This window comes from Zonotrichia albicollis, chromosome Z, assembly GCF_047830755.1.
Source record: "Zonotrichia albicollis isolate bZonAlb1 chromosome Z, bZonAlb1.hap1, whole genome shotgun sequence".
NCBI classification, from domain to species: Eukaryota; Metazoa; Chordata; class Aves; order Passeriformes; family Passerellidae; genus Zonotrichia; species Zonotrichia albicollis.
In genome coordinates this window covers 65697804-65725551 of record NC_133860.1, presented here as the reverse complement: position 1 = coordinate 65725551, position 27748 = coordinate 65697804, and the positions used below count along the sequence as shown (strand labels likewise).

At 50.0% G+C, this 27748-nt stretch overlaps 1 protein-coding gene and 1 long non-coding RNA gene across 3 annotated transcripts in view; one reads left to right on the top strand and one right to left on the bottom strand.

Moving 5' to 3' along the window:
- Window positions 1-3967: 3967 nt before the first annotated feature.
- FOXE1 (forkhead box E1) lies at window positions 3968-9199 on the bottom strand. Its single transcript, XM_074532825.1, has one exon. It carries the CDS (start codon window positions 8952-8954, stop codon window positions 8079-8081), a length of 876 nt encoding a protein of 291 aa, XP_074388926.1. The 5' UTR covers window positions 8955-9199; the 3' UTR covers window positions 3968-8078.
- A 5134-nt stretch (window positions 9200-14333) lies between these two features.
- LOC113459993 (uncharacterized) overlaps window positions 14334-27748 on the top strand; it is a 30098-nt gene continuing 16683 nt past the window's right edge. Inside the window, exons 1-2 of one of the 2 annotated variants that reach the window (XR_003381613.2) lie at window positions 14334-14492; window positions 15462-15575. This is a non-coding gene — a long non-coding RNA (uncharacterized LOC113459993). The remainder of the gene's footprint in view (window positions 14493-15461; window positions 15576-27748) is intronic. The other variant, XR_003381615.2, reaches the window with a different exon arrangement.

Genomic DNA, 27748 nt, shown 5'->3' with positions numbered 1-27748 from the left:
GAGAAGATCTCAGCTCCATCTTCTCTGTAACCCTCTTTCAGACTGCAAGTTAGGCCCCATGCTCACCTGCTCTCCCTGAGAACAATCCTGATTCCTTCAGCCTATCTCCTGTGTCCTGCTCCCTGCCTTGATGTCCTCAGCTGAGCTCCAGTAAAAGAATGACTTTCTTGCACTGGAACCAGTATTCCTGCTGTGGGCTCACATAAGGCAGAGGGAATGGCCGCTTGTCCAAGCCTGAAATTCAGTGTATCCAGAGGGACTTGGCGTGCACAGCATGAGCTGTGCCTGTCTCCCTCAGACATCCTGAGGTTTTCACTGACAGGGCACAAAAAACATGAAGAAACCAGGATATAGCTTGCGTGGAAAACAGCGTGATCTGTGCTTTGCAGCCCTTGTAATGACGCTTTTATCAGCTCTCTCCGCTACGGACCTCTCCCTGGGAGCTCACGAAAGCGCTAAAATGGAGCTTGGGCGCAGTATTAACCACATGCCCGCGGGCACAGCCGCTAGCTCAGGCTCGGACGGCGGGCTGAAGGGGCAGTTCCCGCGTGTGCCTCTGGGGCTGGGCACCGCTCCGTGCGCAGGGCCCGGCCCGGCTGACCCGAGCTGCCGGCGGCGCCCGCCCCGCTCCGAGCGCCCGGCGCGGCCGGCAGTGCGCTCTAGCGGCAGCTCCGCAGAGCTGGCGGCCGAAAGGACCTCAAAGGGCAGCCCTTCTCCCCCCGGATTGCTCGCAGACCCATCCAGCCTGGCTTGGAGCACGTCCAGGGATGGAGCATCCACAGCTTCTCTAGGCAACCTGTGCCTGTGCCTCACCACCCTCACAGGAATTTCTTCCAAATACCTATTCTAAATCCACTTATATCAGGTATTTTCTTCACTTTAGTCATTGTCCTTTGTCCCAGCACATGGCTCTTGTCAAAAGTTCCTCTCCAGTTTTCCTGTAGGCCTCCTTTAGATAGTGGAAAGTGCTATGAGGTCTCCCCAAGGTCTTCCTGGATTCAAGTTCAGTTCCTGTTGTGGCAGAGAGGTACTATATCTTATATCCACTTAAGTGGGAAGACATTAAACCATTTTCCCTGGTTGCTGCAAGAGAACTTTTCTTTTGCCTTTTCTCCAGAAGGGAATGGTAGAGAAAACCTCCATGGAAACAAAATGCAAAAGAAATTACCCAAGAAGGAAAACTTTTTTTTTTAAACAAATGTTTCCTGCATAAAGGTCGAAACTCTGAATCATCCTCTGCTTCCTCCATGAAAAAGCCACCAACATCAACAATAATACCCAGGCATGGCCTCTCACACCATGACAAAGTGGCACTTCTCACTTAGGCATTTATTCTGTGTGGCCTGATCTGTCTGTAACTCCAGGGCAACATCAGGGTCCAAGTCTATTGCAGTGGTCAGTTACTCATTGCTGCAGAAATGCAAGCACATTTTATTCAAGTAAAGGCAATTTTTGAGAAAACAAGAAGTACAAAAAAAAAACAAACCAAAAAAACCCCAAACCACCAAAACAATTTGAGAACTACTGAAAAAGAATACACGTACAGCAATAAACTCAAGTGTACCCAAAGATGGAGAAGGAAGAAATCATCACCATCAGTATGCACCTCCTGATGTAGGGAAGGAAATCTTTTCTGAGAACATCACAGTCTGCCCATTGCAGACATCGCCATGCTGATACTCTGTAAGTCTTTCTCCCCCTCTATTCTTGCAGCCACAAACCTGAGAACACAGGAAGAGTGGCTAGGGAGTCACTATTTAATTGGCCAGTCCTAGGGCCAGCACTCCAGTGAGCCTGAAGACAGACTATGTGTACAAACATACAGCTGCAGAAGTGATACGAGGCCTCGGACAACGTTTGTTAACCCCGGAAGCTGACAACCTGGATCCATGAGCACCTTTTCCCAAGTGGAAGAGGTCAACATGAGATGCAGATGGTGTCCTTGCAAGAGCCAGCCACAGGGATAATTGACTTAGAGTGGTTCATGCACCAAGCAAGCTGTGTCTCAGCGATCAGACCAGGAGCTCTGGCATTGACACTGAACAAAAAAAGGTGAAAAGCTGTTCCTTAATCAATTAGGATCTCTTTGCATAGCTCACATCCAGACAACAGCTTTCCAAATTCTTCAATGGCTGATGAATCTTAGCTCCCTATCATCAGAGAAGGGATAGCAGTGAACTCAGTAAACTCTCCTGCGCACACAGTCCACCGTCAATATCCCTGCCTCCTCCCCACAGCCATTTTCAGCCAGAGCATACAGCAGCCCTGTTGACTTCCTGCCATCAGAGGAGGCTAGGATACAGCCTCTTTTCCTCTTAGCCCAAGCAGTGTGGCCAGAGTACTTCATTGGCCAGCTGCACCCTGTGCAGAAGAGGTGAGAGTTCAGTCTGGCAGCCCCAAGCTGGGCTTCCCTGCCCCTAAGTTTGCCCATACAAAGAGGGGTTGGATGACTGCACCACATCCAAAAGTAACTCCCAAAAATAACACCAACTTCCAGGTATTGCACATGCCACCATCTCCCACCTTGACTTCTTGACCTTGGACACGAGAAGACATACATTTCAACTGGACTGAGTTAAGAAACCAGCTCTGCTGTTTAGAGAGGGCTTCCAACAAATCAGGGCTTCAGGATTACACCACAACAAGGTTGTAAAGTTGTTCTTTGTGCCAACATGGGCCCCTATATTCTTGTACACCAGACTCTGTAAAGTCAGACCCCCATCAGACTTCCTTTGTTCACATTAGCTCACTTCCAGGTCCCACATGAGTGGGGTGCCCTCTCCGGTCACTGACATGGCAGCTCTAGGTAATGGACACAGCTAAAGTCCAACTCCACCTACTCAGACTGCTCTCCAGTTACAACCCACAGAGCTCTGGACTCCCTCCAAGGTACTCCCTGCTGGCAAAATGGCAGGGGTCTCCCCTGCCTACTCTTTCTCACAGCTTTGATCCACTTCTTGTCACTTTCAAAGGCAGATAAATCATACTTGGGAATCCCAAAGCTATTAAAGAAGACTTTCCTATCTGCTCTTTGGTAACTTGGCAGATTAAACTACCTGTTCTTATCTCATTCATTGCCATCCAAGCAGCCTGGGCTGTTGGCAGGGCAACAACTGCAGAATTCACTGTCCCCAAACACCCTCAGGAAGCCAGTCACCACCCTCTCAGCAGGAGAAGGGCAACATCTGCCATCATCTTGCCCATGTGCAAGCCAGTTCATCATCCTGGAGTGTGGAGTTGCCCCTGAAGGCCTGTTACGCCCCCGTTAGCCATTGAATCACTCCCACAGATGTTGCTGTTGCACAAGGTGAGCACAGCGTCAGCCCGTGGCTGTGGGAGCTCCATCTCTGCAGCCAAAAAAATAACTGGCCTGGGGTGCAGGAGGCAAGACCAAGCATTTCTGGTGCTGCTGCCACAGGACAGGCAACATAATGTTTCCAGCTGTAACATCTCCTCTAGCTGGCCCAGCTCCATGCTGGAGCATCAAAGAGTAATTAATGCCAGCCACAATGCCTGTGCCCATCTCTGAGCTCCTGTTCCTCTCACAGGGAGCAGCCTTCCCTGCCTGACCCTTTCTCTAGCAGAGACACAGGGCTGGGATGGAGCTTCATGCACTGATATATTGGGCATGCTTATGGCCTGACAGGACACCCTCAAAGCAGACTGGTAGCTCAAGGGGTTGTGCAGGTTTGGTACACCACCTGTGGCCTGGCCCTGCTGAGCCATCCCTCCTCCTTTCTCTGATGTCTTCAGCAACCCAGCAGACCAAAAAAAAGCCAAGGTAAAACAGGGTAAAAAGCAATGAGCGGCACATGTCACGCATGTCTCTGTACGTCTCCCAGTCTCAGGAGAACAGGGAAGGCTTGAAAGAGTAAACTCAGAGACACTTCATTGCAAACAATGCAAAGATTTATTTCCATTTCAAGTGAAGTAGAAGAGTAAATACAAAAAAAAAAAAAAACACCAAAATATCTCAAATACAGAATATAATGTTCTGCTAGGCTGTACAGTCCACTTCTTTCTCAAAGTCCGCTCAGGGCCTGACTACACCAGAACTTGGGCAGAAGAGGAACTGAGAGGCTCTGTCCTTTGAGGAATGAACATTTTCAAGGCCCCTCTCTCTTCTATCAGTGCTCACATTTAAGAGTTTCCTACAGATTTACAATCCAGATTTATTGGACTCTTCTGACAGAAATCAAAAGAGTAATTTGAAACTTAGACTAACTTTGCTAACAGGAAAGCCCTTAGATATTTACAATAAATCAAAAATTTTACAGAAATCAAATTTTTTTCTTATTCTTGGTGCTGCCTGAGAATTGCAAGCAATGTCCCAGACAAAAACACATTGAGATCCACATGTTTAACATATCCCCATGGCACAAGCATACAGTGAGATCCAGTTGTCTAACATATCCCCTTGGCATATCCCCATATCCTCACAGAGAGACCCAAGCCCATGGCTCCCCAAGGACACGACAAGCATATTTTCCTCTGTCAGTGGCCAGGCAGTCCCATGTCACATGTGGGCACAGGGGCAGCACATCTCAGTGCCACAAGGCACAGCCTGGACAGACCCACGCCCTTGGCACCTGAGCCTACACGACAGCTCAGGGAGGTTGGAATAGCCACAAAACCACAGCAGTGCTGGTGGGAAGGGATTGCTGGAGTCCCCAGGCAGGAGGGTGGAGCACTGCCAGCACTAGCAAAGGCTGGTTTTGCCTAAAAAAGCTCAAAGCACAGACCCCACACAGATATAGAGTCCCCTGAATGGTCCCAGTAGCTCTTCACAGTTCTGACCAGGGTTTCTAGCTGTTTGTAACCAAAGTTTAAGCAGCTTTTGACCATGTTTCAGGTTCTTAAGGCAACAGCTCATCGCTGTACCTGCTGCAAAAAAAATTACCATCTAGGTATGCCCAGTTTCTCTAGTTTGTAGGTATAAAAGATCTGGAGACAAACAAGAACAAGCATCTAAACTTTCTCTGCAAACAACATACAACTGAACCTACTCAGTCTGTGTTTTCTAAGTCACCAAGATCTGTCAGGCTTGTTCTTCAGACATTGAGTTTTGCTCCCTGAACTGCCTACAGATGCTAAGTTCAGAAACATCTTCCTCAAAACCTGTATCATAATCATTGGTGACCTTTTTTTAGACTGAACTCTAAACTGGCATGAGGATTGAAGCAAATAACAAAATGAGAGGAACAAGGGCCAGAGGAGATCAAAGCTCTTTACTCTCGTGACCTATGACAAGATTCATGAAGGTACGGAGGGAGGTTTAGGTTGGATGTCACCCCAGACGGTGGCTGAGCACTGGAACAGGCTCTCCAGGGAGCAAGCACCAAGCCTGACAGAGATCAAGAAGCATTTGGACAATACTCTCAGGCACGTGGTGTGGTTCTTGGGGTGTCCTACACAGGTACAGGGGCTGGGCTTGATGATCCTGATGAGTCCCTTCCAACCCAGCACTGCTATGGTTCTATGAAAATTATCTGGTCCACATTGATTACTGCTTCTACAGGAAGGAAAGAAAGGCATTAAAAGGCAGGACAAGCTCTTCTCCCAGCTACCCTAAAATGAGCAAGAGGTTGGCATGGCTGGCTGTCAAAGTGACACAGTCCAGTCTTTGCAGGCAATGAAAGCAGAGCCAGCAGCTATCAACCATGCTAGGAGCTAGCACAGTTAGGTGTACAGATCCTCTTCCAGATGGTGAAAAGAGAGTTGGGAGAGGTGTTAGCACAGCGGCTGAGGAGACCTGCCCCTCGCTGGGACAGCTGTCTCCAGGATGGCAGCAGCTTCAGGATGTGCCAGGACCAGGAAGAACAAGGAAGATACAACGTACCTCTTCAGAAAGGCAGGAAGGCAAAAATCTGACTGAGCTCAGCACACCAAAGAGTTGAGTGGTGCTTACACCTGCTGTCTGTGCTTGCCCCGCGCTGGCTCCACACATGGAGCAGCCTCCCCAGGTCTGTGTATGGACAACAGCTTCCTGCACTGCTACAGACAGGTCTACATGGACACAGGGCAGTGCTCTCAGGTCACTCTCAGCCTCACCATGTGCCATCCCTGGCACTCTGAACCCTTGAATCCAAAACTCATCTTCTACCTCACAGCCCCGCGGAAGGCAGATGTACAGCTTCTCCTGCCCACCTACTGCAGAGCGCTTTACTTTTCTCCACACCAAGCTGTGCTGTGAGGACACGCAACCACCTTCCTGCTCCCCTCCATTTCTTCTCACATGTCCCATCTGGATATGTGGACTGCAGCACCCACGGAAAGCAAGAAAGCTGCCTCTACACAGATTTCATCCTGCTGAGGACCTTATCGGAAACATGCAGAGCAGAAGATACAGGTGCCTTCATGGGATCAAAGCCTCTTGGCGGCAAAGCACAGCAGTAGGACGAGACAGTAAACATGAGATGGGACTAGAGAAGTGCTAAATGGAGGGTACAAGGAGAAATATCTCCCCCACAAGGACAGCGAGGTTGCCCAAAGAGACTGTGCTATCTCCATCCTTGGACGTGATGGAGACTCAACAACATAGGGCTGAGCCTACTGTCTGAACCATAGCTGACCCTGATTTGGGTAGCAGATTGGAACAGAAATTTCCCAACATCTTTTCCAACCTGAGTTATACCATGTAGTTCTATACCCTTCTCTGGTAAGGGAGACTCCGGTCTACTCTTCCAAAACTTCTGCTGAGGTTCTGGCTGCACTTTCTCGTTTCCTCTCCCCATACAAGGCCTCACCACACTGCAGGATCTTCTCACCAGCCTCCTCCTGGCCCTGGATACACAAGTTCCCCAATCCACGGGAAAAAGAAGCTGTATAAGAAGACCAGGGAGCAGGGCTGTGTTGGCTCCCTCTATACCCACAGCCCCAAGCACAGCCCTGGGTACACACTCCTGCTCCAGACCCCTTTCCAGGGTGGTAGGATCTGTTGGGAGGGGTATGCCTGAGTTTCCCCACAGATCTAGTTTCAAGCTTTTGTCTCACAGACATTCCTAATAGTTGTTCCCTCTCCATATCTTTCTTCAGACTCTTTTCCATCCCCGGAAAGTTTGAAAGTGGAGCAACTGAAGATGAAAAGGCACTGTATCCTTCCTCTTGTGTTCCAGAAACAGAAGTTTTCTCCTATATATGCCAATTTCTCTAGGCTACAGACAGAGCTGGGCTGATCTTGGGATCAAAGTAATTTAGGCTGTAAGTACCTCTGCAGACCTCAGGACCAGGTCTCCAGTCAAAACAAGTCCGGATTCAATGTTGGCTATAACTTCAGAGGCAGGTCAGGCTCCGTCCAATCAAGCTGGAAAGGTCTCCAAGGGCAGAGGTCCCACAGCTTCCCTGTGTCCCTCTTCCAGCAGCTGGGCATGCTCATGGTAAAATTTTTGTAGTTCCAATCCCACCCCTGCAGCACAGAGCACAACACCTCCAAGGATGTCACTTGATGTGTTTTACTGCAGCCCTGGCATCCAAACCTTTTCCAGCCTTGGCCACACCGCTGGTGCAAAGTCTGGGGCTAAAGCAATAGCCATCAGGGACGTGCCACCCCATCAGGGACATGCCACCCCATCAGTGCCAGTGCATTTTTCTTTTACAGCTTTGCCTGCACCAGGCCAGGGAATGATTCCTCCCTCCTTCACCTCATCAACAGACATTTAATTCTCTTTTAAAAGAATCATCAACAGCGGAGAGACTTTTAAACGTGAAATCTTCCTGGGTAGACCAGAAAGGGCCCGGTTGGGTGTGCCGGCAGGGTGGGAGCCTGGCAGCAAGCTTGGAGCACCTGCTCCAGGAAAGGCTGTAGAAGAAGAAGAGACTGCTTGCCCCATCCAAGCACTTGTCAGTGCCTAGGACTTCTCTGCCCAGAGCGGACAGGGCTGGACAGGGCACCCCAAGTCCCCAGGGCTGACTGCGACACTCCTCGCCAGGAAGCCTGGGCAGACGGCAGAATGCGTAGGGGCAGCCCAAGGTTCTTTAGCATCTTCCCGGGCAGCGCCGGGAGCAGCCGTGCCGGGTCACCCCCGCACTCCGCCGTCTCTCGGGCTGCGGTCCGCTCTGTCGGGCCTCTCGGGGACAGGTCAGAGCGCCGGGACGAAACTGTCGGGGCCTCCAGGGTAGGTGCCGTGCGGCGCGGGCTCGGCGGCACCCAGCTGCCCTGCGGCGCCGTAGGCGGGGGGCAGCGCCGGGTATGGCGCGGGGGAGCGGCGCCCGTAGAGCGGGGCCGGGCCGGGCGGAGAGGCGGGCAGCACGATGCGCCCCGACGGCGCGTACAGCGGCCCGGGGCCCGCGGGCGCGTAGGGCCCGGCAGCGGCGGGCAGCGGGCCGTAGGCGTGGGGCAGGGCGGCGGAGGCGCAGCCCTGCGCGGGGAAGGCGGCGGCGAAGGCGCAGGAGGCGGCGGTGGGTGCCGGGGCCAGGTCGGCGGGGGGCGGCTGGGGGGGCAGCGGGAGGAGGCGGCACGGAGCGGCGGGGCGCTCGGCGAGGAAGGCCGGGTAGGTGGAGAGATCGCTGCGCTTGAAACGCTTTCTGCGGCGGAGGAAGGACCCGCTCTCGAACATGTCGCGGGCGTGAGGGTCCAGCGTCCAGTAGTTGCCCTTGCCGGGGCGGCCGGGCTCCCGGGGCACCTTGACAAAGCAGTCATTGAGGGTGAGGTTGTGGCGGATGCTGTTCTGCCACTTGCGGGGGCTGTCGCGGTAGAAGGGGAAGCGCTCGGTGATGAAGCGGTAGATGCCGCCGAGCGTCAGTCGCCGCTCGGGCGCCTGCCCGATGGCCATGGCGATGAGGGCGATGTAGCTGTAGGGCGGCTTGCCCCGCTCCGCGGGACGCTTGCGGCGCCGCCGCCCGCCCCGCGCCCCCGCCGCCGCCGCCGCCGCCTCCTCTCCCGGCGGCACCGCGTCCGCCTTCAGTGGCGGGGGCGGCGGCGGGGGGCCCGGCGGCAGCCGGCTCTCGGCTGTCATGTAGCCGTCGGAGCGGCTCCGCCCCGGACCTAGCCGAGCCGAGCCGAGGGAGCGCAGCGCGGCACGACCGCGGCTTTTATCCGGCGGTGTCCGGCGGCTCCGCGCCCGGGCGGCCGGCACTCCCCCTGCTACGCCCCGCCGCCCGGGAGGCGCGGGCAGGGCCGGGCGTGCCGCCGCTGCCGCCGCGGGTCGGAGCAGCGCCCTGCCCGCACCCCCCTCCCGCCCCTCGCCGCTGGTCCCGGTCCCCAGCGCCGTCGCGGCGCGGCGGAGCCGCCGCCGTCGGGAGCGCACAGCTGCAGAGCACCGAGCGAAGCTGGATGTCTCCGGGATCCCGGTGCGGCTGTCCGGGCACGGCATTTAACGCGACTCCCCGCAGGGCTCGCCCCCGTCGGGGTCGGCGGGCGGGGAGAGGTGGCAGCGATGAGCGGCCGCCGCTGCCGGGAGGGAATGCTGCCGGCCCGCGCCGGACAGTCGCCCCCGGGGAACTTAGCCCAGGGAATCCAACGCTTCTTTGCGGAAATCAAGCTGTCGAAACAAATTAGGCTGGAAAAAAAACAACCGGTGACAGATCTGCGTGGGGAGAGATAGTAAGTGCGGGCTTAGGCTACGCGGTCTGCTTGCCGAGTGCTAAGTAGAATAATGCACTCAGGTTAGAGCCCTCCTAGCTGGTACCCAGCAGCGATTTGGCCCAGGGCTAGGCTCCCGTGCCCCTGAGCTGACCTGCTTGTGCCTGAGGCTTATGCCACAGGACCACGATCCAACGAGGAAGGATGCCAGGCTCTCCACAAGCTAATGCTGGGTCATACCTGCCAGCTCCCTCATGTTTGCTTAGATACTTGAAGCTGAGGGTCAAAGCCCAGCCGAGTGTGCCAGCTGGTGAGGAATGCTTGCCCAGGACTTGAACCCCTGTGACACATGCCCTCAGGCCTGGGGACAGTGCAGCCTCCTCACCTGCTGGCGTGATGTTCCTTGCAAGCCAGAAAATAAAGGAGATGGCAGGACGTCCTAAAGGTGAGAAGGAAAGTGTGTGCAGGTGTGCAGGCACCTGTGTGCATGGCAGGGTGCACGTGCATGGGTACATGGGTGTGCAAGGGCACTGGTGTGGGGGTGAGGATGTGAGTGAGAGCTTCTGGGTGTGCCACTAGTCAAGTTTGGGTCAAGTTTGGGTCAAGTTTGTGACAGGTGAGTGTGTAGACAAAAAAATGCCAGGACACGCAGGTCTGTGGTTGGACCCGAGGCTTAATGTGGGCATGTAGGCAAGAAGCAGATATAGGCAGATAAGTGTGCAGAGAGGTGGATATGCACAGGTGTGCAGGTGTTGTGCACGGCTGTATACACCTGATCCTGCTCATGTCTTGGTGTCTCCTGCCAGTTCGTCCAGAACCTGAGTGCCCTGCTGTACCTATCTTTGTAGGAAAAGCTTTACCAAAGCCCTCTTGGGCATTACACAAATTATTTTTAAGAGAGAAAGGGGAGGTAAGAGCTGTTTATCCTAGTGAAACACAGCTTGCTTGGAGGTGTCCAACAGAGTTGTTGAGCTGTTTGTCTGCTTGGAGAAAAATCTGGTGTGTGGTCTCTGTGCGTGTGTGTAGGAGAGAAAATCCATTTCCATGCAGCAAACAAACCCCAGCCCTACTTCCAGCTAAATAAGGGGCCCAGGAGTCACCGGCCACCTGCTTATCTCTGCAGCTTCCCAATAATCTGGGAGATAGCAAAAAGTCCTATGGAGCTAGCAGAATAAACCATGCAGTGGCACTTGCTGTGGACCCACATGTGCATGTAGCGTGTCCAGTAGCTGGATGCAGACACTGGGCAGAATTTCAAATCACATGCTGCTGAGTTTGTGTCAAGAGAAAAAAAAACCAACCATGCTGTACCAACACACAAGTTCTTGACTTGCACGGCAGACAAGGGTAGTATTACCCTGTACAAACCAAAACCCATCTCCTTTGGTATGAAGCTGCCTTATCAGTAATGCTCTGCCTTCTGGCTTGTGGGAAGCTGCAGCTGGGAATAGATTTTCCTGTCAGATGTTCCAAAAGGCAGTGCTGTAGTTCAGTCACCTCTGGGACTGTGTCTCTCTGTGCCATGCCAATTCCATGCCTCCAGAGGGCAAAGTCAGATCGTGCTTCGCTTTGCACTTGCAGAGGATGGGGAATGAAAGAGGTGTGTGCTGAGGACGGATGGTGTGCTGAACAGCTGCTTTTGCCCTCCCTGCTGGTGTTGAAAATCCTTTCCCAAGTAAGCACTTTCCTTGGCAGAGCCCAAAGCAAACTGAAATGGATACCCAAACAGCATGTGCTGGCTCTTGTCCCTTCTCCTTTCCACATCACACAGCTTAAACTGTGGTGCCAATATTTGGGAGTGAAGTGTTAGTTGTATAACATAGTGCCCTGGAGACTACTCTCAATCTGACATTATCATAAAACACTTTAAAGTTTAAAAACATTTTCAAGCCTCTACTTTAGGAGCAGGAGTATGTCTTGTGTTGACCATTGGTGTCTCTTTTGAGTACCAGTTCCCATGGGGAGGGAGCTATGGAGAACATGAAACTCCAACTAACCCTCTTGGGTCTTAGACTGCAAATTTCCTCCATCTGTAAGTCAAGTGGTGCCTGTTGCTGGAGCAGAACAGTTGGTGTTGGTGTTTGTGTTTGTGTTTGTGAAGCATTGTTTTTTCTTTTGATTCCATCATGTTGCAGGAGGGACAAGAGTAAGTAAGATAGAAAACATCATAATGAAGTTCATAATACAATAAAAAATGCATGATATCTACATAATATTACCCATACAAAATCAATCACTTTCTTTTTATCTCTGCGACAAAGTTTAGACTTATCATTTTTTCTGGCTAAAGTTTTCAGCTCAGATCCTGCTGGCACTAAGGTCATTGACTGTGAGACCACAGCACTGCAGAATTGTTTCCTGCACAAGGGCTCTGTGCCTTGGCCTCTCAAGAGTGGAGTTTGTTAGTACTGGTAGCTGCTAGACAATTACCCCAACCAAAATCCCACCTGCTTGCGTCTCCAAGAGCAATTTCCACCCACGGAAAAAAATCCAGTTCGCTCCCCACACAGTTGCCCTGTTACAAACCACACTTCTGAGCTCCCTCCGGGGTAGACTACAGGGACACCGTGTTCTTCCTTAGTCCTATGCTCCTTCCAATTCAGCCAAACAAGGGAAGTGGACACTAAATGGTGTGGACAGCCCCTTCGTGCACATTGAGAGTTTTGTTTCTACATCAGAATTCCTCTCTGAGGTGAGGAAAAGTTTTGCCTCTGTGTCCCAGGAACTACAGCTCTGTATTTAATGTGCTCCAAGTTAAGGCTCTGGTAAAATCAAAATCCCAGATCATATTGGCTGAATGCCAATGAAGTGAGAGCACATACCCGTGGCATAGCCTCCACCCCAAGCTCAGCTGTATCTGTCATGGAATGGCAAGTTTGGGGTTTCTATTGGCTGTGTGTTTGGTGCCAGCACCTTGCAGTTTGAAGTGTGGAGAGCATCACAGCCAGACACCTCATGACATTTTGTGACAAGGTGCTTCACCCTACCTGCAGTTTGTGGTTAAGATCTGAGAGGGGACTATAAGACTGAACCTTTTGGAATAAGACAGGTGATGGCATGTCATCATTCATGCACTTTCAGAGCACATTCCACAAAGAAGTATCCAGAGTGATTGAGCTTAAGATACTTAGCACCTAACTGGAGTTCATGGGAGACAAGAACAAGGAGGTGATTGCATGGATTTTGGAAAGACTTTGTGGCTAGATTGTGGTGTGGGGACCAAGGTGAAACTTTTGAGGGAGAACTGATGTGCAGCTGGACATGGAGTATGACCACGTGGCAGAAGAGAGGCTGGAAAACAACATTCTACAAGTGTAGGATTGACAGGCATAGGAAAGTCGGGACAGATGGAGACGAGAGATCTCTGCAGCCAGGTCGTGGAACTTGGGGTTTATTGCGGAGGGCCTGGGTGCCGGGCCCTGCTGAGAGCTGCCAGCCACAGCTCGGAGCAGACCCAAGAGAAGAGAGGGGTAGAGAGGGTGAGAGGGTAAGAGAGTAAAAGCATAAGAGAGTAAAAGGGGTAAGAGCGTAAAAAGTAACAGCGAAGAGACAAGAGCTAAGAGAGCGAAGTTCCCGTTACAATACAATAAATCATCTTCTGTGTTGAATATTCTGATTCTCACTAACCAATCTAGTACAATATACAAATCCTACAGCATTTACATACAGACTATAAGAATCACTACATTACCATACTGTGCTACATTTTAAACCCTAAAAATTACTCTTTGGACCCCTTCTGCCAAGCTGTCAGGATCTGCTCGGACCCTTGGACCTATCTGCAAGCAGAGGGTCTTGTTTCATCAAACAGGGATTACTTCTAGCCAGCCACACCATTGTTTTCCAGTTGTTCAGTAACTAAGGGATCTCCAATCTTGCTTTCATTTCAATCTCACTTATAGTTTCTAAATTCTCAAAATCTTTTGCCAGACAATCATATTTATAAGGCTTTCCTGTTTCATCTTCCCCAACATACAAGGATACTGCATATTTTCACCAGCTTTTCACTTGCCTTTTCTAGTTTCACTCTCCATCAGTGGCCTGGTTGTTTAGTGCTGTTTTTCCAAATTACTGCAGCTTCTCATCCATTTGTTGAGTTTTCAGTGGGAACTTGTGGCTGCAGGGGGGAAAGAATTTCTTGCTGAGAGAATCACATGGATATTGCCAGTGTCGTGTGGGAGACTTAAGTTAGCTGTTGAGGTCATTCTTCTGTAGACAAAACCAAAACATCATGGTGGCTTTAAAATAGGCCATGTCTCAGGCTAGAAATTGGGGCAAGAGCCATGGGCAGCCTGAGTCTCCATCCAGCATGGTTCCACTGAGGCAGGGCAGCCAGCATGCTTGCCTGACAGCAGCTCCCCTGGCTCTTGCGGGGAAACAGGACCTGCAGCAGATGAGCTGCCACAGGGGCATGGGCAGGGCAGGCTCTCTCAGAGCAGAACGCCACTTCTGAGCATTCCCTCAGGATGCTGGCCCACTCGCGAATTCGGTGTGAGCAGCGTGATGGCAGAAGGACTGGCCATAGAGCATGGGAGACGTGCAGGATTGGTGCTCTGGGGTGATGGTGGTGCTGAACTAGAGGGAGTGGCTGACACAGGGAGAGGCAAGGTCCCAGCCTAGAGGGACTTAGGGACCCCAGCCTGCGAGGCAAGGCCCCTCACCATGAATGGAAGGACGAATGGAAAGCTTAGGAAGCCCAGCAAAGGAGAGATGTGAGTGCAGCCCTGGGGCAGCAGTGCCCTGTGTACTGGTCCCAGACTCTGGGGAATGCTGTGCACGGGGCTGGACACCAGCCAGGAGTGACTCTTGCAGCAAGTGAGGTGCACTCCCGTACTGGGTTTCCTGAGGAGCACAGCCTGCCAGGCAAACTGAGGTCTGTGCCAGCACTCCTGAACAATTAAACATGGAAACTTGCTGTGCACACTGGCAGCGAGAGCCTCGTTCAGCCAAGACAAGGAGCCACAAAATGAAGGTATAGAAAACACCACATGTGATGTGGGCAGCAAGGAATGGTGAGGATGCAGCCTGAGCTGGATGGGCTGTGACACATTAATTTGTTCTCCTGATGAAGGAGAATTTAGAGTTGGTTTCCAAGAGAATAAGCTGCCCATTCTTGCCTTTGCATCACCAAGATATCACTGGGAGTAGTGCAGATCTGTCAGACGCTTCAAAAAGGAGGAGCTGGCTTTTTTTGGAAACATGCAAAGCAGAGTCAGGCTCTTCTATAAGCTGAAAATCACTTGCTATGCTTCTATGCTTTTTGGGTGGTGGTGGTTTTTTGGGGGGTTGGTTTTTTTTTTTTTTGGTGTGCAGATGTTAGGAAGTTTGCATGGCGCTTGCTCCCCTGAAGCCTGTGAATTTCAGCACCTCATGAAAATCATCCGGATGGGTATCTTTGAATAGCCGTCAGACACTGCTGGCATGGAAATAAGCTCTATTTTGCCTATCAAATGCCCTATTTGGGCAGTCATTCAACAGTTTTGAGAGGCTGAATCTCTGGCGGGGTGAACATCTCCTACTCAGTATTTCCCAGGTACCGTGTTGGGACCAGTCTGCTCTGCTGGCTCCCAACAGGTGTCACTGGCATCTGACAGAAAGAAGCTCCTGCTGAGGGCCCACAGGGTCAGAAAGACCCTGAGGCTTGCGCACAGGAAGTGTTACCTGATGACAAATGTTTTTAAGACAAATTAGTATTAGCCAGAGTAGTAATTCAGTCCTCTTCACAACTACTAGTGAAACCTGATGCTTGATAGAAAATGATAGAATACAGCAGTTTATAGGAAATTATTAGTTGCTTGCTTTGGAAGCTGGGAATTTATTATTTAAGTATAATTATTTAATTAATTGCCATGTTGTGAACAAAATCTATAGCAAATATCCTGCTTTACTTCAATAAGCCATGTGGAAAGAAGTATTATTTATTTTTTTTTCTTTGTTGCAGACAGAGCCACATTCTCCTGGAAAATGGCTTTTTCTAACTCACACGCATGGGATAGAGAGGGGACAGGTCATTTTGGCCGAACTGTGGAGTTAAGAGGTAAATTTCCCGGTGCAGGTGAGAGAAATTTCTTAGTACTCTTTGTTGGCAGTGTTCTTTATGTTGTTTCACCCAAACATGGGTACTTAAAACGGTAACAAATTGCAGAGTCAATGCCCTGTAATTTACTAACCAATTCCTCATCCCAAAACATGCTCTGCGCTGTGGTTCTTGCAGAGCACTCCCTCGTGGTCACAGATCGTGCATCAGCCAAGGAGGAAGATAAAGGGCAGAAAGGCGCTGGTAGATGGGAGCAGTGGGTTAAGACTGGGAGCACATGAAGGAGGGGAAAGAGAAGTACCGTGAAAAAGCAAGGAATGTGGAGAGGAAGGGTTGGGGGTGGAGCTGCAAGGATTTGAAGAGCCTTTAACGGAACACTAGTTGGGAGGTTTGTTTTGTGGAGCGAGTCTTGTACGGGTAGATGGAAAAAAGCTCACCTAAGTTTTGTCTTCTCTGGGTCTTGGGCTGGAATCAAATGCTCTCAGCATCACTTTAGTGCAAGCAAAAAACCATGAAAAGTAATGTCACAGCTTTCTAGGACTGGTCTACACAGACAACGAAAAGGTGCTTTTTTGTTCCTTACTTTTTTCTTTAAACTATGGTAAATCACTGAATAACCTGTATTACTGAGCATTATTAAACAAGACACTTGTTGCCCTTCCCTGGATACGGCAGCTTTTAGCACGCTTTGCGTGACTCGATAACAAAAATAAGCTGTTTCGGTAGGTGGGTTCAGGCACCCAGCCCTTTTGGAGGCATTGTGTGCCAAGTTTGTGACTCATCTTCGGGGCTTTCTGGGGAAGCCCTTAGCGACAGAACAGGTCAGAGGCAGAGCTGGGCGGCAAAGACTTCGGGTCAGAGCCTGGCGCAGGGACCGCAGGCAGAGACAAAGGCACAGCCACGGCGTGGCCCTGCGGCTGGAGGCAAAGCCCCCAGCTTGGAAATAGCTCCCAGTTAAAGCTGAGGAGCCTCTCTGGGCTCTTTCCTAGCCTTGGGCGCAGCCAGGGGGATGCCCAGGCTGGAGAGAGAGTGTGTGTGTGTGTGTGTGTGTGTGTGTGTGTGTGTGAAGCACTGATCGAGGAAAGAAAAATTGTACTTAAAAAGGCCAAAGAACTGCAGCATTGTGTGCGTGCGTGTGCCCGCGCCGTGCGGAGCGCACCGCTGGCCGTGAAACCACGCCTGGCACTGGGGCGAGCTGTGAGCGCCGCTGCTGCCACGGACGCATTCAGCTCGCGGGGGCTGATGCTGGGGATGGGGATCGGTAGGACTCAGTGCTACCCGACTGTAATTCCATGCCTGAGGCATGTAAATAGTCTTTATTTAGAAAACAAAGTGTAAAGTGGGGATAGTTCGAGCTTATTGGCGCTGGCAGACAAAATCTGAATACTTCTACAAAGAGCCCCTGTTTTTTCCCCCTAGGCCCCTTTGTTCTCATTGCCACTCTCTGACCCTTCAGCAATCACCATGGTAATTACCAAGTAATGCCCTATTTACAAGTACCTTCCGAAATCTGCTGGAGTTTTGCTTGAGCCTGTAACAAAAATGTCTCTCTCCAGATAAGAAAATTGATTATTTCTCAAATTCAAGCTTTTTTTTTTCCTTTTTTTTTTAAACAAGACTGAAAAGGCAGTGAATAGCTGGCGTCCTGCTGAAGTTAACAGATCTGTGGGGATTTACATTAGATAAGCATCTGCCCAGCGTTTGCCTGAGGCAATACCTCTAACCAAAAGTGCGTAGGTCGTGGTAATCTGGAGAGAAAGAAGTGTTTTTAAGTTTTGTGCTGCTAATAAAAATAGGCAAGGCACTGCATGTATTTCCGGGGACAGCAAAAAGTTTCAGAAATCTCTTTCTGACTTTGGACAGTCTGGTCTTGCTTGTTCTGTGACCAGTCCGTATTTCTCTCGTGAAGCCTGTGCCACGGGACAGGTTTCCCAAAGAGATGGTGAGATCTCTGTCTGTTGGACTTTTACTTAGTCATGGCCTGAACAAGCTGATCTAACTTCGGGTATAACCATACTTGAAATTTTTGTTGGAGAAGAAGCTTTGTCATTTCTGCAGTTCTCTCTGTTCGTGTGGTAAAAACACGATTTCCAGGGGTTTCTGTCAAATCAGCTCAAATTTTATCAATGATACAGAAAAGTGCTTTGAGAATACAAGCGAAGGACTTCTCAGAATGCCAGGTGCTTGAGAGGTTTTTTTTCTTCCGGCTGGCTCTGACAATTTTGCTTAGGCAGTTTGGGTATTCATATGCAAATGACAGATTTGCCGACCGTGCTGGACCAATATCAGAAAACGGATCTTCCAAGTGATTTAACAATCACTTCCAGGATCACTTAATGTTTCGGACCTGGAAAGGGAAGCAGAGTGGGAGCATTTTGAGACTTTTGAGATTCCCTTTCCTTCACTCTGCTGTGAGACAATGCAATATTTGCTCTGTGAGCGTGGCCTGATTTTGGCTGCGATCGAATTAATTTCTTCAATGGCGGCTAGTATGGGGCTATGTTTTGGATTTGTGCTGAAATAAGTGTTGGTAACACAGGAATGTTTTTGTTGCTGCTAAGTAGGGCCTACACAGAGCCCAAGCCTTTGCTGCTTCTCAGCCACCGGACCGGAGCGGGGGCTGGGGGTGCACACCGGGTTGGGAGGGGATGTAGCCTGGATATCTGATCCCAGCTGACCCAAGGGATATCCCGCAGCATATGGTGTCATACTCAGCATAAAAAGCTGGGGGAAGAAGGAGGAGGTGGGGGAGGTTAGGAGCAATGGTGTTTGTCTGCCCAAGGCCCCGTGAGGTGCGATGGGGCCCTGCTGTCCTGGAGATGGCAACACCTGCCTGCCCGTGGGAAACGGGAATGAATTCCTTGCTTTGCTTTGCTTGTGTGTGTGGCTTTTGCTTTACCTATTAAACAGTCTCTATCTCAGTTTTCTTGGTGTTGCTCTTCCAGTCCTCCCCCCTATCCCACCGGGGGGAGTGAGTGAGCAGCTGCAGGGGACTCGGTTGCAGGCTGGGGTCAAGCCGCAACAGAGAGTGTCTTTATTACTTTAAAAAACAGAGAACAAGGGAGAGGTGGAAATTTAAATGTGAAAATAAGTTTTTAAAATACCGTTTCTTCCTGTAAGAAGTGTTTATTTACACGTGAACACAAGAAAAGTCTGAGAGCAGGGATGGGCTAAGATCTGCTTACAGTAAGCAAGCAGAGGACTCTCTGGTGTGGGCAAGGTGCTGAACACAGAGGGGCGGCCCTGACCTCTGCAGCCAGCAGAAAAAGGGGGCCTCCGCAAGGTACCTCACCCCTAAAGGCAGGAGATCACAGCCAGGCTCAGTGTAGCCTCTCTGAGCTCGGAGAGAAAACCTCATGGGCAGCACATGGTGCCCCCATTCCTTCCTGGGGCCCTCGCAGATCATTCAGGGGACACCGCCTCTGGGAAGCGGAGCAAACCAACATCCCTGCATGGACCACAGCAGCAAGGGGGAATAACCCAAAGGAGGGGGCATTGGTGCATCCCCTTGGCTGGAGCTGCCAGCCCAGTGCTGTCAGCAACGCTGTGCCATGCTGAGGGCTCAGCTCTGCTGGAGGGATATGGTGGCTCTTGCTGGTTCAGTGCAAATAGCTGAACACTGAAGGTAATTTCTTTCATTCACTTCTTACACATCCTGAATGGGGCGTGTCAGTTTTTTCTCCTCAGAACTAGTCTGGGCAACACTGAGAGAGGAGTTGAAAAATCGGAGCTAATCCTGCGGGAATGACTCATTCTGGCATAGGATTTGCAGAGCAAGATGAGAAGTTCAGGTAGTACAAAGGGAAATGGAGGCTGTAGTAAAACTCTGTGGTTTGGAGAACGACAGTTAAACTGCTACAAAGTCAAAGTTGGAAACCCCCTCCCAACAAATTGCTGAACTCAAAACCATGGCAATGTCTAGAGCAAGTCAATATTCAAGCGCACTAGTTGCAGAAACTGAGGCTCTTTCCCATGGAACCTGTAAGTTGGATTGCTAATTACCATGGGTCTGGAAAACAGTTACTATTATTTCATCATTATTTTTAATTAAACATAAATAAAGCAATGGCCATCCTTTTAAAGTTGGACTTTGAAATATTTTCTGCACTTTTTAGCCAGGATTATCCTGGCCAAGTCCAAACAGAGAAACACTGGAATTTTGACAAAGGTTTAAGGTAATTTTCAAACAGATTTCTCTGGCAAGGACAGTAGAGTAGTTGGGGTGAAAGCACAAGCCTAGCCTAAATATCTGGGCTCAGGAAGGAAGCTTCAGTTTCTGGAAGGTATAACAGACATAGGAATATTTTTCCCCTGTGTCCTTTCACAAGTCTTTTAATTACTTTAGCCTGCTTTTAACTACTTTAGCTTGCTTTCTTCACCTGGTATCTTTGCAGACACATCCACCAGATTGCAGACCAGTAGCTCAAGAGAGCACACCTCCAGAGTGCAGATTAGAGAAAGTAATTATTCCATTATTATTTAAAACATTTCACCTTGTAAAATAAAAACGTTGGTGTGGTTACAGCAAAAAGCTAAAGCATCAGGGAGCCACAGAGGACACTTTCCCATCCCAGCTGTAAGAATCCATCTATAACACAACTTCTCCCACTTATTAGTAGAGATATGACACTTGCAGGAGAAGTGCACTTAGATGAAAGTAAAGACTACGTTTTAAAGGAAGATATTTCTGAAATGCCCAGAACATTAGCAGAAGTGCGGCAGCCTTTCAGTAGATGGAGGTCCTGATCTACAAGCCAGGGTGGGAGAAAACCAGCTGACCTTTATGGGCAGGCCAGCTGAGACCTGCCAGACCCCTGGCAGGCAGTGAAATGCTTATGCCTGGCAGGCAGTGAAATGCTGGAGTCCCTGTAGCACGGCTTTGGCAGCAACAGCTTGTGTCTTGCTGCTCTTTAGACTTCGCTGTGGGCAGGTCTGAGCTGCAGAGGGGTCTCTGGAAGCAGCAAACGGGATCTCAAGGCTTGCTGGAGCTGTCAGCCCATCCAGGGCCCGGTGGGGCTGGGCCAGGGCAGGCTCAGCTGTGCCTCCTCGGCGGGGCTGGTGCAGCTTGGGGCCGCTGTGCATGCCGGCGCATTCTCCCGAGGATTAGCCCTGCAAGGAATGTGGGGCCGGAGGAATGTCCTCCCGGTGCAACCTGAAACCCTCGGTCTGGTACAGCCTGAAAAACAGGGTGGGTAGAGGCAGGTCGGCAGCGCCATGACCCCTTGGCTCCGCGGCTGCGGGCCGTGGGAAATGATTTCGGGTTTTAGAACCCGGACTGGAGCACGGGCCTCGCATGCTGCATGGCTGAGGAGTAAGCAGCTCCCCCGAGAGCAAAGGAGACCTCAGGTGAGGGCGCTGTTGGCAGGCTTGGACTCGTCTCCCAGTAAATTCTGCCACTTTCTGTGGCACCAAGGTCCTCTGCCCCTACAGAGCAAGCTAGGCAGTGGTTATGGGGAAATGGGTTTTTCTTCAACACTCTGGGCCTTGAGGGTTCTTTCCTCTCCCTCTTACACCCAGCTGCTTGGCACAGCCGTCAGTGTAGATGCTGACCCATCTCTATAGCCACAAGTGCTCTTATCAGTGTGGCATCAGGAGGTGTGTGCTGCTGTGTGCCCTTTCCTACAACACCCTTGGGCAAAGAGGGCGTAACCGGCCAGGAAAGCCATGCTAGATGATGTTACTGTTCTAAAGCCATCTGGCAAATCCAAAACTCAGTCCACAGATGATGCTCATCCCAGTTGATTCCTTCACAGAGCTCAGCCTCTCCCCACATTGCTTGCTTCAGAGACAGACCACAGTTGTTTTTCTGGTCCCAAGCCTTCCTCTAGTACCAGGTGTCACACAGCTTGCACAGCAGAGGTGCTGCCTCACCTCTCTGCCAAGTGAGGGGTGTTTCAGCACTGCACGAGTCTCCAGGGCCAGGCCTGGGTGTGGATGTCTCATATCTCGTGCAACTGCTGTGCACAAAGCTGTTTTCCAATGAGCTCATGGCAGGGTCAGCGCCAGAACCGGGGCAAACGGAGCGTAAAGAGGGTTTGCACCCACATGCTGGCCCCATGCAACCTGTATTTGGAAACTGGGACTTAACTCCTGATCAAATTCCTGCCAGGTTATTGCTCAACCTCCTTGTCCAGGCAGGAGCTGTGTGCGTGCGCTAGGTGAAGGCATTTGGCTTCATGCAGCTACACAGCAATATCTTTTCTGGCAGCTGCTGTTTTGGGTTTTTTTCCCTCTCCTTATCTGGAGGGGCTGCCAGACCCCTATGTGATGACTGGGGATACTCTTCTCTAATGGGCATATTCCTGGCAGCGCCTAGCTTTTCCTGTGGCTAACTCAGCAGATAGCTTAATAGTCCTGCTGCATGAAGCAGAGACTTAGGAACTAGTTCAGCATTAAGTATGCTGGGACCCTAATGTTCAGTGCTTCCTTGTACTCCTGCTTGGTGTAGCCATAGGAGATCTCTCAGCTGCCCAGCTCCTGTCTGGGAAGCTAAACCAAGGCAAAAGCCCAGCAATAGTTTAGAGACCCTGGAGACAGAAAATTGCACTGTTGGCCCATGATTTGTGTAAGCCCACCTGCAGTCCTTTTGCACTACAAAGACCTGGGGACAGGTAAACCTGCAGAAGGAGGTAGGAAGGGATAGAAGGAAGGAAGCTCTGAGGGCACCACAGAAAATCCACAGCAGACTCAGGAAGTGCCATTTCTGTCATGAGTAGATAGAAGTGTGGATCTCCCTTCCTTGAAATACAGACAAAAGCTGTTGCACATGGCCCCATGTGCTCGGGGCTGACCCTGCCCCTTGAGCAGTGAGGCTGGACCATGTGACCCACTGAGACTTCCAACCTGACTTTGTGACTATGGAGTACCAACCAGCACAGGTGGCCCTGGGACCTGCTGGTGGCAGGACCAGCTGGACTGAGCTGCCCCCTTACATCCATGGCCCCAGGCACCCTGAGCACTGCCAAAGAGAAGCAGAGGCTGACTCATAGTGATGAGCAGAGCAAAGCCTGATAGGGCTGGGGGCACAGCCACAAAGAGGCTGAAGCAATAGAACAGGATGGCCCCCAGAGGCCTCAGACAGGTCTTCCAGGGCAGGTCATTGTTCTTTTGCTCTACCCTCATTCCTTTACTATTAAGAAAATGTTCTGCATCAAAAGCAAGGCATCACCTTCCCTTTTCACCCTATCTTCTCTCCCCTGCAAACCAACAGAGTAGCAATGGCTGTGGGGTTGCGATTAACAGTTTTCCATCTCCCGCATCTTATGTCCCAAAGAGCCTGAAACCTGCAGGTTTTCACCCAAAACCCTCAGCCAGTTCCTGGCATTACCCTGAGCACATGTTCCATCTGTTCGGCTCCTGTTTCCATTCTGTGAACCAGTGATAATGGCTTCCCTTGTCTTTCCCCTGGAAGGTCTGGCACATTGGGCAGGTACTAGGTAGGAAACATCTGCATCCAAACCTCACCACTGACTCATTACCACTCAGGCCCTTAAAATGTTCCCGCACCACGGACTTTTCTCCCAGAACCTTTCCCAGCCTTCTAGGCATTAAGCCTAAGATGGCACAGTGCCGGAGGAAGACACAGTACTTTCCTAAATGGTGCCTGAGGTTCTTCTCTGTTTTTTTGGTGCTCATCATATTCCATTTCTTTGATTTTTTTTTTCCCTTCATTTGTTTTGGAAGCCTAGAGGGCTTTCAGGAGAGGTCACTTAGGGAAAGAGGCCACAGAAAGGCAGACATTTCTCTCTGGTTTTCTTCTGAGTCAGAGTAGGAGGTTTGGAGCAGAAGTTTATTGAAGGACTTGGGATATATGTCTGCTGCTCAAATAATTGTCTTGGTCCAGTGATGGAAGCACAGAAAGCTTCTGCCAGGCAGCTATACCCTGTATTATGGTGCAGGGCAGCTCTTGGGCAGATGGAAAGCACATTACCACTGTGTGAAATCCTGGGGCTGAGGTGGGAAAGAGCACGTGCCCCCAGTGCTCAGAGCAAGTTCACTGGGGTGCCTGGCCCCTGCAGCCTGCAGGCGTCTCCCCCGACACCTGCAGGAACAAGGACAGGAGGACACTTGAGCTGCCAGGGCTTCTGGCCTTGTGAGTGGCTGGGACCCCACCATGGGCTGCACTGTGTGCTGCTCTGGGCCTGGAGGAGCTCCTGCCTGTTCCTGGCAGGACCTTCAGTCACAGCCGGAATAGCACCGGGCTCTGGGGGGGTCTCCTGGCAGCCACAGCTGCCCCTGCCAGAAGAGACCCATTGTGCCTGGCTTGCTCAAAGCACTTCTGGAGTTCTGTAAATGAAACCGCCAGTGCATGAAATATGTAAATACTCCTCTGAGCAGTGATGCTGACCCTTGGTCCCTCTTTCTGGCCCACTGATCTTTCGATAGCTTAGCCTTAATGGAAGGGTCTGACACCACCTCCTTATGCCCTCCCACTAAGAGGGCAACATGTAGCCTGGAGGAACAAGTATTGCTCTGTAAAAGGGGGGGAAGGTGGGAAAGGGTTGTCCATGGCCAAAGAAGGAGTTTTGGCATGGGGGACCCAGTGCATGGGGTTTGGGAGTGCTGGGTTTGGGAGGGAGAGTGTTCTCCCTTTGGGAGGCAGAGCAGGAATACCCTGGGGAAGGGGTTAGTGTCCGTGAAATTTCCACTGCAGACACGTTCCTGGAGTTCTCCATTGCCCAGCAGAAGCTGGGTCCACATGTCTGCTCACACCAAGAGCCCCTCAGGCACCATGTGCCCCAGCAGCCGCAGGGGAAAATGCCTGGTTTGGGGCTGGGCTGGGCTTTGACAGGGGAATGTATGCACAGATCAGCGCCTGAGCTTCATCCCCTGTGCTCAGGCTACCAGCAAGCTGCTGAGTAACTTCTGGGTAGCGTGAAACAATATTTCCCAAACCAGCCCTGCCCATGATTCTTCAGAAGAACTCTTATCTTCATCATTCAAAAGCTTTTGTCATTTAAATGAAGGAACAACTTCCTGCCGGCTGGATGGGCGATTACCCAACACGAACTGCGGATATTCAAAGGGAAGGGCCTGAGATCCATTAGTTGGCTAAAGGCTATTCTACAGCCCAAGAGCCAGGATAATCCTAGGTGGGAACATCCACAAAGGGGTCAGCTGTTAAAGGAATTTAAGTGCCTTTACATTGGCATCTAGAGCCCTGCTGGGAAGCTGAACCCTATGGAAGACCTCCCGTGACCTTTTTCACAAGTCTTGGGGGAAGGCTTCTAAATCACTGAGGCACGTCTGAAGGCTTCGCTCTCTGTTTTCTCCATCACTGGGCTTTCAAACAATTGCATCCTTGTCACACATTTGTCAAAGAGAAAGGGGGAGATGAAGAAAGAAATTTCAATAGTCTCAGGGCTTTGCTTACGGCTGTGTTAATGCTGAATAGCACGCGGAGGTGGAAGGGATATCCTGAACAATGTCTGGTCTCCAGGCAGAATCCGTTTCCCATGACAGTGCCTTTCTGAAGCAGGAATGCCAGCATGAAGCAAAACTTGTTAAAGTAGTAAAGAAGAGATCTCTATTGTGTCCTGTGTGACAGAATAATCCTCCCTCAAGAGCAGACTGCTGTCTCTTTCCCTCCCATCTGTGAATTTTGGCTTCAATCAACTTCGTGATTTTTGCAAGGTATAAAATTAAAGTCCTACCCCTTAAAAGCAAACCAGCCAACCTTGCAGGATCTTCCCACTGACATGCCCACAACTGTGACTGTAGTTTTCCTGTACTGATTCTTAAAATGTCTGACTGCATTTACCTGAAATAAGGTTTCCTGTTAGGAGTTGCATTTGATAGGAAGAAACAAACATTTTCAATATCTCCATCCATTCCACTGGTTAAACATAATTTCCCTTTCTCAATGCTTTATTTGCAGGTTATCACTGTGTTTCTCAATTTTCTCCTTTAAATTTCTCCCAAATTTTCTCTTTAAAGCTTTCCTTTCTGACATACCTGTGAAAAACAGCAGACATTTATTTAGACTTACCAAAGCTATCTTGCTCCTGTCTTTCCAGCTCCTTGTGCTTTGTGCTTGCCCCACATTTATGTTCTCTGTTTGTACCCTGGATAGTGTGTCTCATCTCACAGCTCAGCCTCTTAAGGGTTGTATTAATAATTAATCACAAGTGTCATCAGTGTTGTCAATATATATATACAGGAGTTGAATATACCAAATTAAAAGTGAAACAAGGCCTTAGTAGGGAAAGTGGGTTGTTCTTTCCCCCTGCTGTATTTCAAATAGCTACTGATTGTCATGTCCTTTCCACTTATCTGTGATTCATTCGGCCATCAAAGGAAAATAGGTTGGGTTTTTGGTTTTTTTTTTTTTTTTTTTCCGGTCTGGGAATGGAGAAAATCCTAGTAATAAGTCTGGTATTTGTATTAAACAGTCTTCAGTGGAACAGAGCATCTTTCCAGGTCCGTGACCACAAGGGAAATGATGCACATAGGGGATGCCCAGCTATTGGAATCCATGCTCACAGCTCAACAGACTTCATAATGGATCCTGGAGACAGGGGTTTTTAATTTCATGTGCCTGAGGTGAGCAAAAGCCCTGGACACCAACCATCACAAAAAATGGGTGTCAGAGACAGCCCTGGGACCTGGCTGGGCTCCTGTGCAGTCCCTGCCCAGGAACCACTGGGCAGGCGTGGGGCATGCTTCTGTGTCCTCACACTCCTGTCTTGTGAGATGGTTAAGGGATCTGTAAGCTTGGAATATTTGGAGGGAAATTACCATGCCAAACAAATGCCAATGTTGGTGGGTCCTTCACTTTGTTGGTAAGTGGTACCCAGATTTGGGTCTGGCACTTGAGGCTTAAGTGACTTGTTACAGCCTTTGCACACAAGCAAAACAATTCCTCCTAAATTTCAAAGTTACATATTTCCAAATATGATAACAGCTCTGTACTGCTTATTTAGGGATTTCTTACATTTCTGAAACAGAAGTCCGTCAGCAAGCACTCAGACTATGGATCTTAGTTCATCAGTAATTTAATTATGTAGCCTTAAGATTCAGACTGCCTCTTTTTGAGGGGTATGCTCTAGTTGAAGCAGGTGGGTTTGGTAATCCTGTACCACAGCTGAAACTGGTCCATTTAGCTCCACATAATGTGATACTCGAAACCAGCCCCCTCACTGCACACAGGAGCACTATCATGCCAGACAAGCAGAGTCCACGCCGCTGCTGGAGTTTCTAGATGCACACTTCAGACTGTAAAGGTATGCTTTGGTGGCTAACTAAATTATTTCTTGAATTTGATCCAAACTGACAAGCGGTTTTAATTGAAAAGAGAGGAGTAAAAGTTCCTGAAAGTAGAAACAACACATTTTGACATTTTCCAAAGGAATTTCTTTGCTTTCTTGTTTCAAGAGAAGCTTTCAGTTTGAAACTGACCCTGAGCTGTCTTCTTTTTTCTTCTTTTTTTAATTAGTGAAAAAACCCACAACCCTCTGAAAGGAAGAGGACGGTTTCCTTTTGGTCCAGGTGAAGTGAAATAAGTAGTCTGGCTCACTTGCTGCCATGCACAGCCAGTAACTTGCCCTTCCTAAATATTTGCATGCTGAAAATCAGTGTTCACAGGAAGAAGAGAGTTCAGGAGAAGCAGGGTGCACCATTTCTCTGGTGGACCATTCTAAAAATTGTTCTCTAAAAACTTTTTAATTGCCAGTTCCTTCAAGTGTGGAGGGATGCAGTTTCTGATCATAATCCCACCGCCATTGTACTGTTGTAACAAGTGGGCTGCTCTATCTGTAAAGAAGAGCCCATCCGTGGCAATTTAGAGCTGCTCAGAGAGGAACACCCACTCCCATGGCTCGCCTGTGGGCTGAAGTGGTTTGAGTCCTTATTATGCATTTCAGTGAGTTCCCACTCTCCAAAAATTGCCGACAGTAGTGCATCCTCCATGTGTGGGAAGTGTGGCACAACACAGTGTGTTTGCGTAGGTACTAGTCCACTTGTGCTTCCATCAGCTGTAAACTTCACCAGAAACAGCATCTTCTCCTACCTAGATCTTTGGCTACTTTCCTTCAGAGCAATGCACCAAGAACAATGTCTGCTGGATCTGTGTCAGGAATAGTCAGAAAAAGAACTTTCCACAGAATTATTTTTTTATCTGCTACTTGCTTTTTAATCCATGTGACAAGTAGATCACAGATATTCAAGGGATACTTATTAGGCATCTAAAATGA